The sequence below is a fragment of the Salarias fasciatus genome, chromosome 4 (assembly GCF_902148845.1).
Source record: "Salarias fasciatus chromosome 4, fSalaFa1.1, whole genome shotgun sequence".
Classification (NCBI taxonomy): domain Eukaryota; kingdom Metazoa; phylum Chordata; class Actinopteri; order Blenniiformes; family Blenniidae; genus Salarias; species Salarias fasciatus.
In genome coordinates, this window is record NC_043748.1 from 10,169,296 (window position 1) to 10,187,457 (window position 18,162).

Below are 18,162 nucleotides of genomic sequence, written 5' to 3' on the forward strand. Positions count from 1 at the left end.
CTCTCACTCAGCTTCCACAGTCAAATATGGTCAGATAACAGAGGCAATTTGTGCACAAGGCTGGGGCTTGTTTTTGCCATAGGTGGGTCAATGGTCACTGCTTTGCACACACTGGTTGCGGCGCTTTCCTGTAAGCAGAGACAGCTTTTGTCTCACTGGTGAAGCGTTGGCAGATTCCACGCTGTATTTGTTTCTCTGCTGTTCAGGCATCTCTCTCCTTTCTTTTCTCTGCTCTGCCTCTTTTACCTCTTTTAATGGTTGTTTTCTTACATGGCAGTCATTGCCATGTATGGGTGGTGAGAAAGTGGGGGAAAGTGGATGGAAAGTGGAGAGATACTGAAATTCCTCACACTCTTGATTTGGATTTTAAGGAGTGATTTTAACTCAATATCAATTGCAGTTTTTCCTCAAATATAAAACTTAATGGACACATTTTGAATCGATAAACCAAACTTATTGCCATTCAGTTTGCTCTTTACATTAATCTAAAACAGGGGTGTAAAGCATAAGGCCTGTGGGCCAAAACCGAGCTGCAAGAGGCTCCAATCCGGCCTGCCAAGCCACCAGGCAAACTAGTATTATCGTCAGGGTGAGTTTGCAAAAGCATGCATAATAGAACAATTAATGGAGAAGTTTTTTTTTCATTTTTTGTGTGTATATTTTAATGTATTTTGTGAATACCCTGTACCACAACAAAGAAAAACTTTAAAGTTTAAAATTCAAAATTATTGTTGTACCATTTTAAAGTTTTCTGTTTTCACTTGAAAAAGCTGTTTTGTAAATTGGCCTCAGTGTTCAGTCTAATACTCTTAAGAATTTTCTTTCTTTTAATCAGTGTTTTCTTTGAAATGTTTCCAATTTGCTTGGTTTTTTGTTTTTTTTTTTTGTGGGCTGGATTGGAGCATCTTGTGAGTTGGATTTGGCCCACAGGACTTATTTGACAGCGCTGCTAAATTGTATTTTATTCTAAAAGTTAGTTATGACTGAAATACAATCGTATTCCCTTGAACAAATAAATGTGTAAAATTGGGGAGTGCTCTCTCGTCGTTATTCGTGTTTTTCTTTTGTTGTCGCGTTGTACTGATTTCTGTTTGTTTACAGGGACTGAGGCGTTCCCCTTATTACTTCGATTCGCATACTTTTACTTTCTTCTCCTCTTGATAAAATGTGTTTATCTTTGGTTGTTTGGTTTTCTCGGAGAGAGGAAGTGGTGAACGTATTATTTCCTGCAGAGCGAGAGAGAGAGAGGGCGAGAGAGAGAGAGAGAGAGAGAGAGAAGCTTGGCCAGCAGCAGCAGCGACTGAAGAAAATGGCGATCTCACAGGATGAATGCCTCCCCTCGTAGATGCTGCAAACGCGTTGAATTTCTTTAGCCTTACAGTCGGCTTTCTTTTCCACTCTGTTGCACTTTATTCTTCAATGAGGTGAGCTTGCTTCCACCGTGGTTTCGCGTCGGTTTGCTTCCTTTTTGTGCGCCCCGTGCTCCCGGAGAGAGTCCGGAGCGGAGACGCCGGCGGAGCCGGGGGAGATAAGTTGAACAGCCGCTGTTGTTGTAGTTAGCCGAGCAGGGGGGGAGGGAGAATTTATCAAACCGGCGGGGTTAAAGACGCACTAGCGAAGGGTTTGTGTTTGCATGCAAATTGGTGCACATCTCGCTTAATTTCTGGAGTAAATGTCCGTGTTTATAGTCAGGTTAACCTTGTGCTAACTAGTGCGAATCCTGGTTAACGCCAGCCAGCTGTGCCTGCGTTTGTTCAGGAGGTACGCTTCATTTCTCTTTCTACTGCATCACGCTTGGTTGTAATCGTTTGCCTAGTGCAATCATAAATTTGTAGCGTGATTCAGACCCGTGTGCCGCTGTGTTTTTACGAATAACTTTCACCGCATCCGCTGCGTTTTTGAAGAAGACTGCTGGAAGTTAACTAGCCGCTCCGTCGCGTTAGCTTGTAGCTAGCATGCTAATCTGACGACGCAGGTCGCTCGGCAGTAATAACGGATGGTTATTTGCTCTCTCTGGTAGATTGCATTGAAGAAATGGTTTTCAAAATGTACACCGAGGTGTTTATGCCGGCGGATGAGCGCTGCATTAAGATGTATTTTGTGATTAGATTGTTAACCTGCAGATTTATGTTTAACCCCCTCTGTCGGCGGGACGGAGCAGCTGGTTAGCTAAACTAGACCTCCGCTCTTCTGCTTTCTGCTCCCGATCGCCTCACTTTTTGCGCCAGTGTGGCCAAAACGACAAAACCTCGTTGCAGTTTGATTGCATCGACTTTATTATTGATGCACAGCCGATGTCGTTGTTTGGAGACCACACTGGAAAAACACCGGGCTCGTGAGAAGCCATGTTGGTTAAGCTGTAAGTCAGGCAACAGCTGAGATAATGGCCGATCAGGACCCGAGCTGTAACTTTGACCTACACACACACTCACTCGGTCTTTATCACTCTCTCACGTCCAGCTTGTAGAAGCCGAGCTTCTGGAGACCTTGATCGGGCTTTATCATGTGATGCGGTCCAACCTGCATTTCCACATTGACTAGTTAAAGTAGGTTTTTACAAGCTAATTACAGGCGAGACTTGTTTGTTTGTGCGTGCTGGGTGAGGTGCATGCCTGTGCACAATCAAAACACATTTGATTCAATCACGTCTAGCATTTCAGCTTGAGCATAACCTATGTATTTCTTTTAGGAATTAATGTTGTTCCATTGTATTGTTGGTCGTCTAATATTTTTTATGGCAGTGCTTGTACCAGAGATTAGTCCTCTTATCTCTTCTTTATCTTCCAGAGATTCGGAATTGGAAGCTGTTGCCACCAAAGAAACTGAAGCATCTTAACAGGTCAGTGTGCTACCAAACACATACACACGCACCCATTTTAGACACACAGCTTACTGTATGAAAGTTTAATACAGCAGCGTAAACAAGTCTCAATTTCAGATGTTTGTATGTATTTTGATGTGTATTTACTAAATAGACAATTTTTTTGAAAGCTGTGCGGTTATCTTGCTGCTTACTGTTTGTGGTTTCCTTGAGTTTTAGTGTGGGCTAATGTTTACACCTCATTAAATATTAACCATCTTAGAGTAAGCAACAGGAACACCCCTTTTGTCAATCGGTACGGTGCCATACTACATGTAGAAACTCTTATCAAGGTTCATACATGATTGATGTGAACTGCATTAATTGAACTACATTAACATGACCTTTTTGTGATCAAACGCCTATTTTATTTTAAGGAAAAAAAACATGAACATACGAAAAAGACAAAACCAAAACGGGTATAGTTACATTTTACAGTAATATTATTTGTACATACATGTTCACATTGCATGTATGCACATAGAAAGTACCACTACCTCTAACTATTTGTTAACTTTCAGGGCATACAGGTTCTGTCTTTGTATTGGGCAACTACGGGGTTGTGTGTGGGTGGGTCTGTGTGTGTGTGTCTTTGTTGGGGTTGTGGGGGGGGAGCTCCTGCTTATGCAAGCACATGCAGTTCCGTTTGAATTGAATTGGAGGGTCTAGGTTGGTCTAGGCCGCATTGTGCTGAGTAAGCTTTGCTGTTTTAAAATCGCTAAAAGAGAAGCCAGAGTCCTGATGTTTTGTGTGTGGAAAGGTGTTTGCGCGGCTCTTTGTGTTCATACAGTTGGTCCACTTGCAGGCACACAATGGAGCTGTGGGCCACAACACAATCGAAAGACCCCATTTGATTTGTTTATTGTAGTAAGAGCCCAAATCTTTTTATAGATTTTCTGAATTATTTTGTTCTAATGGGATTAGGCTGTAACCATCTTCTTAAGTGTCTTTGCTAAAATGATTATTGGACTTGTGTGGGTTCTTTGTTATGCTGGTTTGTTTTGGAGTTGGTTGCTAAAGCATGCTGAAAGTGTTTCACTTTTTCCAAGCATTGGAGCATATTTTCCTGTCATGATTGTAGGACTCACTGCTGCTTAAGTCATCTGAGGGGAAATGGTACTTAAATTCATAGACGTATTCATGTAAGCATTTACAGACAAATGCTTTGTTGCCCATCATGCTGCTAACAGAGGAGTGTGGGTTTTGAGTGTCACAGGTTTTGGAAAATGCGTCCTCTTGAGAAAAATGTACTGCTTGATGTTTACACAAGACGAAGCTCGCAGTATTGTGAGTTTCATTCTTATGTGGCTCCAGTGCCGATCATAATCTTCATGGCAAAACCTGAAGTACTCTGATCCAAAGATATTTTCCATGAATAAAAAGCAACAACATAAACATAAAGGCCACAATTCAGTTCAGATTCACACAAACCTTTTACGTTTCTCTGTTGAAGATTGATGCTCCATCTCTTTACTTTCACTTTTCCAAACCTGTTTTTTTTTTTTTTTTAAATAACAACTGTGACTTGTGTATTCTCCAGCACACCTCTGCAAATCTTGTTCCTACGCCACAGAGGAGTCTAAATCTGCAGGGGAATGGGTTCTCAGCTCTGCTCCCAGTATTGCCATGGCACATTTTCACTCTCGTGTGAGAAACATCGTTTCCACGAGGGGTTTAAAATTAGAGCTCTAAGCTGAAGTCCTTTCTGTAGTAGCCTACGTGAGCTTGTGGTCTACTGAATATAATACTGCAGTGCTATAAATTCCCAAGATGTTGCGACATTGCTACATTGGTTGGATATCAGGTAGTTGATCATTGGCTCCCTTGGCAATAAAGCCGCACCTGAAGATGATCATGGGACTGAAACAATCACGGATCAGAAACGGCATTTTGAACCATTTGGCCTTTGCCGTCACAGGCAAGATTTAAACAAGCAGTTAAGCGCTGTAAATTGACTGAGTTTGGCTCAAATGTCAATAATTTTTGTCACTGATGTGATAAGAAAAGGGTCAAAATTAGTGCAAAACTTTGACCTTGTGTAAATTTGTTTTTAGACAGGCTTTGTTTTTGAAGAATTACATCAAGATGATTAAATTGTAACGTCTGTCATTTTTTTTTTTTTTATTGTAGGTTTGTTGAAACCTTTCTTGCCCGATCACATATTGACAAAAAATGAGCAAAACCTGCTTGTCAATTTTGCACACAGTCTAAACATTTCCTTTGTTTTTAAATTTAGCTTTGACACCCAGCACAAGCCTCAACTCTGCAACCAGCCCCTCCCTTCTCTGCCAGCAGCACCACTTTAATTGCTTTTTTTTTTTTTTTTCCCCTCCCAGAAATATTCTGTGCCTTCCTTGAGTTACCATGACCTGAAATGAACTAGCCTCGTTTTGTCTGCACGAAACAGCGGGTTTGATGCAGCTCGGCTGGAAATGTCACATCTTGCGACGTCAGACACACAAAGCCTTAGCTGTTAGACTGTTTGCGATCACAGGATTCTTGTTGTCATCGACTAATTGAGCGATGGCTTCCCCCGAACGTCGTTTTCGGCGCTGAACCTCCGTGAGAACATGCTAATGCAAATTAATGCAAATGATGCGCTGTTGTACATGCAAATTAGCCACGCGACTACCTTCTGGCTTTTGTTCTACCAGGAGCCGACAAGTATCTGCCTCTCGCAGTGTGTAGGTGCTCATGTGTAGCGGTGTGTCTGGGTGAATGTCTGGGGCTTTTCTCTGAAAATGGCTTCTTCCACCAGCCTGCATACTGAATCAATACCGTCTCCTACAAATTTAAGCAGCCTCGCTATCTCCACTCCTCCAGGAAGCAGCAGTCAGAAGACTCAGATTTTCGCTCTCTTCGCCCTCCCGAAACACAGATATAGTGTGATTATTTTTAAACTTTTTCAAAAGCTATAAAAAGGTTCAGAGAAGGGACAAGTGGGTGGCAGCGAGATCTGTGCAATGCCGCAAACCCAACAGAAGCATCTTTGAACTTCTCTGTTGAAACAAGTGAAGTGAATCAGGAGAAAGTAATGATGGGACAGCAAGAATTCAGTGTTTGTGGAACTATTTCTTTTAGACATCTTGGACAAGCACCTGTAGGTAGATGAGTTGTTCCCTCCACAGTAAATGAGCAGTCATTTATCACCAGTGTGAATTTTTCACTTGTGAAAAGCTTGTCTATTTCAGCATTTCACCTGTGTAAAGTTGGAAATAGAGAGAACGCCACACACACTGGATTGAGGGCCTTTCTGCGCATAGTTTTCCTTGTTCACTCCCTGTCTGTTTGAGATTTATGTAACTTTGCTTACAATGTGCCAAAGCATGTTTTTTAGGCTAATTGGTAACTCCAAACCTGCCCATAGGTGTGAATGTGTTTGGGAGTGACTTTCTTTGTTTGCCTTGTGGCTGACTCCACCCATCTTAAGTTAAATAAAGGTGTACAGATGTGGATGTTTGAAATAGTTTTATGAAAGAAAATATTTGTTCTAGACGAAGGCTCCTCATTGGAAGATGATCACTACCTATTTATTTTAAGCCTCACTATCAGACAGTTTAAACAGTTTGCGCTGCTCATAAATGACTCAGGCTTGAATGAATCAGGCTTGAGAACAGAAAGTGAATTAAATTAAAGAATCTCTCGATCAGTTGTATTTGGTGCGTGATAAACTTTCCTAAGCAGGAGTGAAGAAGTAGATTAAGTAGCAGAACTTTTCCTCGTCTCACTGTGACAGGGCAACTTTATATGTCACAGAGTTGATTTATTGCAGTTGCGTATTAACAGACTCATTAAAAGAAACGGAGCAAACATTTAGTTGGTTAGTTTGTGTACAGCAGAAATACAGTTTGCATAAGTGGCGGCACTTTTGATCATTTGCATTACCTGAACAAAAGTTGACCGCTAATGAAGTGACTTTGGAAGATATTTCCCACTGTTTGTAGATGAGCCAAACATTTTATTTTTCAGTATTATCTTGCCATTTAGCAAACCGTACCATGCGGTCACAGTTGGCTTTCTTTCCTTTTCTTTCTCTCCTCTTGTTCTTGTCGCCTTCTTCGTGTTAAGCCTTTCTCCTAGTTTGGTGACTTGCTGTGCCTCCGCCCTCCGTCAGCTGTATTTGTCGGGGGATGGGCAATTGTCGGCCCATTCATAAACAGATGCTGCCCGTGGTGCGTATGCGTGCACTCCAGGAGGCCCCCACCATGCTCTCCTGTTGTTTTTGTTGAACCCAGAGCCATCTGCTGAAGCACTTGATGGTTGGAAATGAGGGGAGGAAGGAGAGGAGGGTGAAGTGTGGGAACAGAGGAGAGCGGGTGGTGAGTGAAGGTGGCAGCCAAGGAAGAAGGGATGTAACTGAGAGGGTGTTTAGTTTGATTTAAGAAGATCAGTGCAGGCAGCTAATGTTGTGTAGTATTTAACTCGCTGGCCAGAAGAGTTGCAGTTGATGATACGTAGTATATGACATGGATCGGTCAACAAAATGTGTTTTGCACTCCATGCAAACACAGCATGAAGTGTGTGACACTTTCAGTAAGGGACTGAGTTTCAATGCTTGGGTGATAAATGCATTTCAAAGTAGATCCCCAGTTTAAAAAATTATGCTCCATGATTTTTAATGTGCTGGTGTGTTGTCAAATTGAAATGGTGCCAGATTAGCACACTGTGAATGATGGTGTGGGCCTGAATCGGCTGTGTGTGTGTGTATGGGGGTAAAGCTAAGGTAAGTGCTGTGCTGTAATCCCATTATGAGATTAAACTGCAGCCTGCAGCTTTCCCCTGCAGGCTAAATGGCTCACCTACCAGAGTCCGTGCAGCTAAACTTAACACGTACCAAAGGAGAGGCCCAAGTCTGATTACTAGCTAATAAGATACTAATTAGAAGATGCTACTTCACATTTTAAACGAAATAATGCTTTTTTTTTTGTTTTTTTGCAGTGACACAGGGGCTTTATTACAAATGTGTACATGCAACCAGAATATCTAGTTCACTGTGAAATACATTTTAGAGTGCACCAACTTCATCAAGTACAAATGATATTGGTTTTCTGTTTTCCAATGAATTTTTTATTTTATATTAAAAAAAAAAAAAAAAAAAGGGGGGGGGGGAGTGTTTTGAATAAGCTTTATTGCTTTCGCTGCATCATGTTTGAACCTCTACTTTAAATGACACCAGATCATAGTGGTCAGATTCTGATTTTGACCCTTGATTTATTGAAATAAAGTAATGAGCGCTGGATGCTGTGAGTAAATGAGTCGTCCTGTTGTTTGCAGGGAACACACCCACAGAGGGAAGACCAGTGGATGGAAGAGAGAGAGCGAGAGACAGAGTGTGACAAGGAAGGAGGATAAGAAGATACGGGCCTGGACAAAAGGTGAGCAGAGATGTCAGGAAACCAGAGTTATTTGCGTTCTATGTTCAGTTTGGTAGTCAAAATGATAGCAATTTATAGTGTATATGTAGTTTAATGAAAGTCATTAATTGGGAAAAATATGATCTTGTAAAACATTGACATCTGATCCCCCTGAAAGGTGAGAGTAGGCAAAGCATTTGCTGAGCAAAAACCCTTCATTGATTTGTTGTTGCTACAGTACTTGTAGTCTGTGTGGACTCATCGAGTGATGAATCAGCCTCGGCTTCTTGGAGGAGCTTCTATTTCCACACATTCTTTTCTGCATAACTTGTGATGTGCCATTAAAAAAAAGTCTCGCTCCTCCTGTTCACTTTGGCTCATTTTGTCCAGGATTAAATGGAATTCTGCACAATAAGCAGCGACATGATTAATATTGCATATCGACAGTGTTGCTCTGGGTTGTTAAGAATTATTACAGCGAGCTCAAAATAGTGCCGCAGTTTTGTGATAGAAAGTGTTGTTTCATCATGGAGGAGAACTGTGAATGAGACTTAACTCAGTGTAGCTTTCCAAAAAATAAATAAATAAAAAGCTAGGAGGAGAGAAACTAATCCAAATAAAAATAAGTGAACCTTTTCATTTTCCCCTGGATTATCTGGGCTGTCTTGAACTCTCTCTGTCCCTGCAGTGCAGTGTGCCTTACTCTAATGACAGCTCTGGTGTACTTTGCCTTGTGACGTAGGAGTGTTTTTCCGTTTGAATTGCCTTTAGTTTCCACTGAGTTGCGTTAGTTGGGGCCTACTACTGTTACAAGTGAAACTACTGTCATGGCTACTGCAGGCAGGAAGTCTGATGTCGATGATTTCTGACCTTGAGTTTTTTTTATCTTTTTTTAGTTGCTCAATATCCCTCAAACTTTGGGTTTCCTCTTTATGCACAGACTGTCTGTAGTTCCAGGTCACCCTTATTCTGCATCGTTAGAAATAATGTTTAATTCAGAGGTATAGGTTTTGTGGTGTTAGTGTTAAGTGGCAGTTCTTTTTTTGTCATGTAAGCCAATCTTCCGTGATATCTACAGTAATAGTCTGACTGTTTTCCTGAAGGAAATGTCTTTTGCCTAAGGTGTTTTATTATAGTAATAGTCTTTAAAATTAATTGACCCCATCCCCCAGGTTCAGTTAATTTTGACTGGAAAACAATGCTCACCCAGTTTTAGACAATAATGTGAAAACAAAAAGATATATAAACACACACACACACTTTTTTTTTTTTTTTTTACAGTTTATCAGACTATTTTAATTCTTTGTCAACAAAGCAATCACCCAGTGCTCTGATAATTTCTGATATCATGAAACTGCAGATAAGCCTTTTTACCTTTCTGTATTATACATAAATATCACACTCAAAATATGTGGATAACATGTGCTAAATTGATGCAGATAAATAAAATCTTCCTGCAGGTTTTTCAATAACTGGTCACTGCCTTGCCTTATTTTAAAGTTGTTGGCACAGTAAAGCTTAAAATAGTCGTCTAGCCTTCTGGATGACGGCTTGTCGTAGATATGAGAATCTGGCATTTTGTGATAGGAAGTGTAGCATGATCTGCAAAAAATCAACACAATCAACCTTGTTTATATAACAGAGAAACCAAAGACTTGTATGAACCTGTTTTGCTCCGTTTGAAGTGCAAACAGTGTGCGCCAAAAAGTTACTATGTTATCAAATAGCCAGAGGAAGCCAAATAATATGAAATATAAACTTTAGGTCTGCTAATTTGCACACACGTCTGACTTTGAGTGTGGGTGCCCCTTCAAACCCCTCCCAAGCTTGAAGTGACTGTGGTGGACAGTGTCAGGTCTGCTTATCTGCCGCTGCGCACATTTGTACTTCACATGTAATCTCATGCGTTGCACACTGTGTTTTTACAGACAGTCGCACCTGTATTCCTGCACCGTGAACCACACCTGCTTAACACTATTTCCTCTTGCTCCTCATTTTTGAAGTTCATCTAAAGCCGAAATAGGAAAAGTTGAAGATGGAGAGGGCTTTCTTTCACTGGCCTGGTGCTCTGAAGCTTTGCTGCTGGATTACATGGTTGTGTTTGTATCCGAGTGAAAGAGAGAGACACAGGCATGTGCTCCTGGCACTGATGTCATCCTGCTTGGACAAGCCCAATGGAGTTGGGAGTGTTTAGGAATGTTGCCATGACAACAGTGTCTCCCTTAAGTACAGTCGGTTCACCTCCCCGATATATTTGAGATGTCTCGTCCTGAAAAATATGTATAAACCAGATGGTATAAATCATTTAAATTTTCACATCTGTCGTACGGAATATGTTATTGGCCAATAACTAATAAAAATACGTAATTGTTTTTATCCAGATGGTAGCTTTGCAGAACATGCCTCGGACAAGAGAAGGTCTCAGATAGCCTGTCTGTGTGTGGAGATCCCTTTTTTTCAATGCTCTAATTTTTTTATTTTATTTTTTTTGTGTCTGGCAGCAGGAGGGCGGGCCCCTCGTGCATACAGAAAATGACGCTGGCTTTTATTTCACTTTCCTCCAGTAGTCAGTCAAATTAGTCATCACATTGGCGACAAAGTCAGAGAGATGTTGCTCGTCTCGCTCTACGTGTGAATGAGCACAGCTTACATGGTTTCCACATACAGAGTATGTGTACGGTATTGTAAAGCTTGCGTCTGAAAAAAGCCCCATGCTCCATACACAATCTCATTTTTTATGTTTGCTTTAGTGCCACTGATAAAAAGGTTACCCATTTCCAATCCTCTCCCACATAAGAACATAGCATCATGATTTACCAAGCCTGTTCTTACACAGAACCACAAAGAAAAATAATGCAATTGTTTTGTGTTATTGAATCCAGGTATATTTATATTAATTTGCCAATGTTTTGACATTAAGAGCCCTGCAGTACTGTAACAGTAAAAACTGAACTGGAATTGAAACTTACATTTTTCTTTAAAAAATATAGCTCAATGAGCTTACCACTGAATTTTAATTTATCTATCAATAAAGACTGAATAAATATTTTTTAAAAATTACAAGATGCATATTGTGCTGTTGAGTGACCTTAAATCACCGTAGGCAGAATTCCTTCTTCCTTCTCGCCATCAGCTGCTGGTAATCTTTATTTGGTCCTAATTAGCGTGCTCATGTTGACCTTTTATAGAGTGCCGCACTCTTTTTAGGACAAAAGTATTTCATGGCTCCACCCTTGCCTGCACAGTCTACCCTTTGTGTGCAGCGCTCAAGTGTTAATTTCTAAAGGGCACGCAGTATTCAGCATTTTGTGTTACCATCTTTCTATGGTTTTTCTAGTAGTGTTGGGTTGCATCAAAGCCAATTTGTCTCATTAATGTAGATTCAGGTAACTCCAGTCAGATGTTAACTCTAAACCCTTGTTGACTGCTGGGAAGAAAATAAGAATAGGATCAAAATACTTTATTAATCCCAGAGGGAAATTCTTGTTGCGTTGGTCCGCACAGAAAATACCATTAACATGTAGTGAAATTGTAATACTTGAGCTTTAGAAAAGGATCGTCTGATTTAACAGGAGTGGTTAAAATTATTTTCAGCTCCACCTGTCGAACAGGTGTTTGAGTTGCCCCATTACTGACCAGGTTGTTTTCCGCTCTGTGAATGAGACATGAAAAAAATTCAGTAATGCTCTTCATCAATTAAAAATTAAACTGCCAGTAGCTGTAGTTTGAAATTGCTTCTCAAAATACTGTGAAGAGATCAGGTGTTGATTAGTCTGAATCCTTAGTAAAATCACAAGAGAAAAGAGACGGGACAAACCCTGGCAGAGCAGTCGTAGACTCTTCTCTCAGCCTTTGTTTCTCCGTCCAAATGTGTTTCTGTTACGAAGTGTTGTTTGCTTGTGCTTCAGTTCACTGCACCTCAAGTGATACACTTGACACGTTTTATTGCTGAAAGAACTGTATCGTCAGTATCGCATCATTTTGCATGTTTTTCTTTTTATCCCTCTTAAGATGCCCACTCATCATGCAGCTATTTTTGCTGTTCTTGAGTATTGACATTTGTTTTATGTGGGCTTGTTGTGTTTTACAGGGATTCGGATGATGTCTTAAAAATACGTAAGCTTTAGGCTACAAAGCACCATGCTTCAAATAGTTCTGCAGTTGCATAGCAACAGCAGGACACATGAAGCATGTCTTTAGCTAAACAACATTTGGAGTCAAATTAGGCTAAACTGTTAAAAGTAATAATGCAACTGTGTGCATATTATTATTAATGTGTTGAAGCTCGCCGTTTCGTACAAAAATCTACCCACTCAGATATATCTTCGGCCTCGTTCATGCCTGGCATTAACATGCATGTTAGGTGATCAGATCACGTGTTGAGCCCGAAACGCAAGTGTGTACAGGCACCAAGCACTTCCCAAGGTGGTCAGGGACACCATTAACCACTTGGGTTAAAGGTTTAGTAGTGTGAATCGTCATGTGACAAGAATGCTCTCAGTGGCGCAGCAGGAAATTGTGTAAACGTCATCAGTGGGTGCCGTGTTTTCAGATAAAACAAAGCGCCAGTCGTCTGGAGTTTTTCCAGCTTCCCAAGAAACTTTCCAGTATAAGCTATTGATGTCCGTCCCTGAGTGTCTGCAGAGACACGGGGCCTTGCAGCACTATGGGCAGAGGATTCCATCAAGCCACAAGCCCGGTGACTCCAATCACAACCGGGTATCGCTAAGACGATGAAGGACAACAGCTTCGGTCGTACCAGTGCTACAGAAAAATAAAACACCTGAAGCTGATGTACAGAAAGGTCAAGGAACATCTCCACTGTTCTTAGCTCATCGGTTAAAAACAAACCAAGCCCCGGTCTGGGGACAGACTGACGTAATGACTGCATGCCGGGGCCTTTGGTCTTTTAGTGGCGGTGGTGTTGAGGCAGTAATACAATCCGAATTTGCGTGGTGTGCCCGAAATGCACGTTAATGTCAGGTGTAAATTGGGCCTTTTGATCTTGTTTTATTCTCACTGCTCAGCTGAGTTTATGTAAGCAGTCATGTTGAAAAGCAGGCTAAAACATTCCAAGTTACTGGAATCGCTTTGATTTGTTGTGTGCTTTGCCTTTGCCAAACTATTTAAGACTGAGTGTGTTCCTCTCTCTGTCGGGTGAACCACACACATATTGTTGCAGACTCGGGAGCTGCTGACTTGTCAGAAGCTGCAGCTACATTCCTCTCACTTCAGCCTCAGTGACAAGCCTCTCGATCTGCTACTCCACCTTCACATTCCACTCTTTTCTTTTCACCTGCCCGTCTTCCTCTTCAGCTTTTGATATCTGCCCTTCGTGTTTTATTGTTTCACGTCTTTCCTCTCATTCGGTCTGTACCTTGTCCCTGGATCGCCCCACCTCCCCCACTGCTTCCACCCCTCTCCGTGTGTAAGACGATAGCAACAGTCAAATTGCTGCCAACTCCAGGGGCCCTCATGAGAGCTGTTCTCAGATGGAAGCGGGGTGAAAGAGGAACAAACTGTACTCTTATGCGCCTAACAGCAGCAGTGGACATGCTTGTATACCCCGGAGTCGAGCCATGTAAACGTTTGCATCAATAGTATGGTGTCTAACAGCAAACAGACTGATTTTGCAGGTGTGCGTCTGTCTATATGGCAGATAAATGACCTCAGTTACCCAGTTATGAACTACACAATACAGAACCAATGATCCTTACTTTCTGCAGTTCCTATGAAGTTCATGCATTTTTTTTCTTGGGTTATTTTACAAATCAGTTATTTATATTACACAATATTCTGTTTATACATTGTACAAGCTCAGGTCAGTCAAAAGAGATGACCTTTGTCTGACCGCAATCTTCAGCTGAAAAGTACTGGCTTAGTGTGTGGGCACTAGTAACATGTTAAACGTGTCCTTATTAATTCGATTTGATTCGTTCTACCTTATAAGGTTAAATGGGTTCTCCACATAGCTGCTTTGAATCAGATGCTTTGGGGTTGACAGAAGTCTTTCCATGTTGAAGGGTTGAGTCAAGAGTCATGAAAGTAAACAGCTCCATTTGCTGGAAGGGGCTTGACTTTCACTGGTATGGCTTAAGGAGAAAGGTGTATACAGTAGTTTCTGTGTGTCTGCTCTAGCTCTCATGTTTTTTTTTTATCTTCATGAATTTGAGCCACTTTCTTTGGAAACTTGGCGTGATGATTTCATTATTGTCTGTTTTTCGATTGGTTCCAGACGGCATTTGAGCAGCTCTCTGGCAGGGTGCGTGCCGAGGCGCTGGCAGGATGCCCAGTTTTAGGTAGTGAGCTCCGAGTTAATAAAGGCGAGGTTTTGGCCTCAGTTTAATGTGTCTGGTCAGTGTTGTTACTCTGCACTGGTTATTAGTTTGTGTTTCTAGTAAAGTCTCCCTTCGTTGATATTGGTGTAGTGTCCAGTTAAACCTTTATCTTCAGTAAAAGAGAGAAATTTAAAAAAATTGATCGCCTTGCACATATGTGCTTCTCATGTCTGTGCCTTTGCTTGTCGTCGACACATGGATTTGTTTGTTCTCTTATCAAGCTGGCTGGTGAACAGAGTGGTTGCTATTTGAACTAGAGATTTATAAATAGACCTGTGTACCGCTGCGGCCGGCAGGGAGAGCGAACACACTCGCTAACCTGCATAAGCAAAGGTCAGAGGACACGCACACACTTTGCTGCTTCTTGCCGTTGAATATACTCATGTATTTTCTCTGAAGGAGGCTTGTGTCCTTCTCAAGCTGCTGATTGCTTCTTGGGTTTGTCTTCTAGTTCCTTGTATTTTCATCCAGTTTTCACACCGTTCTATGTTGTTCTTGTCACTTAACTGCTTCTCTTGCTTTGCATCGGGGTAAGAGGTTTTCCTTGCCTTCACGTCGTCACGTAGCACTGCCAACTTTAAGCCTGTTGTGCAACCCTAATCTAGTCCTACCCACGGACGCTCACCCCCACCCACCCAATAGGAAGAGGTGTTTGGGGCGCTCGGCCTCTTTCTTCACGGTGCATTTGTGGGTTTTGTCACACACTTGTCCTACTCTTCCTCTGTAGGAGATGAAAACAGTATTAAAGGTTAAGACCATGTTCGGATGGCATGTTGGCACGGACTCAAACAACACAGGGTCTTCCTCAGTTATTTCTAAACATAACTGCAATAGCCCGGTACCAACGCAGCAAAACAAATATGTAAGAGCTGCTTGTTGCCAGAGCAGTTTCACTCTGTATTAATGCTTTATCATAGTGAGCAAATTACTTTAGCTTTCATATAGCAGACGTAGACAATTGAGATAATTTCCAAAAGTGCTGATGCAGTGACGGCCAATTACCATATTAGAACTCTGTTTTGACTGCATGTCGATCTTAAATATTGCAAAACACAATGCACTGTAGAGGAAATTCTGTATTAGATGCAAGTTGTTCAGTAAGCAGATATTCCGTTATCTATTTACATGTAATTAGGTGCGACAAATAAGCTTTTCTTTTTCAATACACCCATGTGACCCTTGAGTTTTATAGTTTGCTCAACTGAGAGGCAAATATTTAAGCAGCTCTAAAAACTTGGTTTTTGATTTTTAGACCTTTTTAACACTGTTTGTCTTACAGACTGATTCTCTTCACAGTGTTAACAAGTTTCAATGTTGTGGTATTAACCTGTTTTCTTTCCCCTTTTTGTCTTTCTTTCTCTACAGTGCCAGAGCACACCAAGTCAAGACAGACTCCTTAACCTAAACCACACCCCCTCTTCCCCCTCCCCACTTACAGAATACACACACAAATACAGTCCTCAGCGATGCCAAGGGGGCCCGATCAGGCTGCCGCCCGCTCTGAAAAGCCCCGCCTCTTCACCTCAGACCTTTGAGGCCGTGCTCTCTGAGCTTTGACGTTTGACCTCCCCAAGCATCGACCTGGGAACTCGAGGTCACCTGTTCTCCACTCAACCTGAGGACGCCTCCCTGTCCAGCCAGGAGTCGCAGCCACCAGCGGCAGTCAAAGGTAATCGAGGGGGAATAAAGAGCATAAAGACGATGGGTTAGCTGTAAACTCCCAGTTGTCTACAGGAGCTACACTGTGACTGCCAGGCATCCCATTCTCAAATTAAACACCTGAATTCAGTTGCATTCAAATGAAGCACCAGTGTGTTGGTGTTTCCTCACTCAGTGCTTGATGAATGTGTCGGTGTAGATGCCCTTTGTTAGAAGTAGAAAACCATAAAAAGTAGTTATCAAGACATATATAGAGATCATTATAGCTGGTGATGATGATGAGCCATCATTGGAAGCATTGTTTACCTTGACATGCACTTAGCACGTGATTTGTGTTGCAAACACTTCCTCGGTTATGTTTTTAGCTGGCTAACCAGTGACTAGGGCTCATAAACCAACGGCGCCTGTACTAATGCTGCTGTACTCGCAAGTCCCTCTTTGAACTTTCCCCACTTTGCACTCGTGCTTGTTTTTATTCCTGTTTGCATGACTTTCGTTCAATAATCTGTTCAACTATTTCTAACATCTTTGCTCGCCATTTGTTCCCTGTGTCTGTCTAACCCGCTCTACCTCTGTTTGACCGCCTTCTCTCTCTCTCTCTCTGTTTCCAGGCATGGCTCCCATTCGGGATTCCGTCAGCCACTCCCCTAATCAAACAGGTGACGACATGATGCCTTCTTTTTCAGCTCGTTCACTGTTTATAAACCCGTCTTTCTGCCGTCTTCCTTTCGCTCTGCGCCGAGAAGTTGACAGACCGCGTTAGACCCAGTGTGACCCGACCTTGAGTAATGATCCATTTTGTTCGTGGCGTATCAGCGAGAAAGAGATATGAATGAGCGCGCAGCGAGGTGTCAAAAGGTTCAAGAAGAGACTTGGCAAACAAGCGCCATGCACAGCAAGAGCTGGCAACCATTTTATACGAGTGAGATTTAACACTGAGAAACAGTTTTGAGCTTAAAGAAGCAAACGGGCGTTGGATTGCTCTAAGAGCGGCATTAGTTTGCGTATTTCAGGTTGGGTAGGAGAAAACCTATCTATCGAAGCTTTTATCTAAATACCAGAGCAGTAAGGGCTTACCTGAGGCTGTTGAAATTCTTCTCTATACATGGGAAGATTATTACAGTGAGTGTAACTTTTTAGAATGACAAGCAAAATGCTGCCGTTCAGAATAAAAATCCATTGAGTCATGGCAGTGTCACTGCACTAGGTTTTTTTACTTTGAAAAGCTTCCCTTTTTAAACATAAATCACTTGTTTTACATGTTAAGTAGATTTTTGTTGTTTTTAGAGACCCAACAGTCAAAGGCATGTAATTGCAGAATTATTGTACTGTAAAATGTTGTAATACCCATCTGTTTGCTGTCGATGCATTCCAACAGCAAAAAAAAAAAAAAAGACCGCTTCAGTGACAAACTGCTAGGAAAAAACTAAAATAAGCTTCTTGAATGAAGGGCATCAAACACGGAAGTTTTTTTTTTTTTTTTTTTTTTTTGAATGATTTTGTGGCTCATTGGCAGCAGGTCAGATTTTGTTTAAAGTCCACTTTTATGGGGAAATACAGTGTAAATTTCAGACCTGCCAAACAGTTTAGAAGGTCTAATTAAATCTGTTTTCAGTTGTTGCTGCCTCGTCTCCTTTGCTCGCTGCTCGCTCTTTGCTTCACTTCCTTCGGTCGTCCCTTCTTCTACACTTGGTCGTTCCCTGCCCTCTGTCTCTGCTCTCCCGCTGATGGTCATCCTCTGCCTCACTGAGTCGTAGTTTATAGCTTTGGCATGCTTTTGGTTCCTGCTGTGGTGACAAAATGGTGGCAGCTGTGCCCAAGTGAAGGCCTGGCAGTGATTACATCCACAACAGTTTACTAGCCTAGAAAGGAAAAAGCAAATGTGTTAAAGGAATTTAAAGAGTTCCTCTGTGATTTTGTTGAATATCGTATACTTTATTAAATAAAATAG

At 41.7% G+C, this 18,162-nt stretch overlaps 1 protein-coding gene across 3 annotated transcripts in view; it reads left to right on the plus strand.

Annotated features, from left to right (window-relative positions):
- The first annotated feature begins 1,263 nt into the window (after positions 1 to 1,263).
- The window catches only part of LOC115387726 (trinucleotide repeat-containing gene 6A protein), a 32,617-nt gene continuing 15,718 nt past the window's right edge, over positions 1,264 to 18,162 (plus strand). The window contains exons 1-5 of one of the 3 annotated variants that reach the window (XM_030090561.1): positions 1,264 to 1,424; positions 2,788 to 2,839; positions 8,135 to 8,235; positions 15,918 to 16,221; positions 16,823 to 16,870. In XM_030090561.1, coding sequence (XP_029946421.1) covers positions 16,825 to 16,870 — 46 coding nt within the window. In that variant the 5' untranslated portion in view covers positions 1,264 to 1,424; positions 2,788 to 2,839; positions 8,135 to 8,235; positions 15,918 to 16,221; positions 16,823 to 16,824. The remainder of the gene's footprint in view (positions 1,425 to 2,787; positions 2,840 to 8,134; positions 8,236 to 15,917; positions 16,222 to 16,822; positions 16,871 to 18,162) is intronic. The other 2 variants (XM_030090562.1, XM_030090563.1) reach the window with 2 other exon arrangements.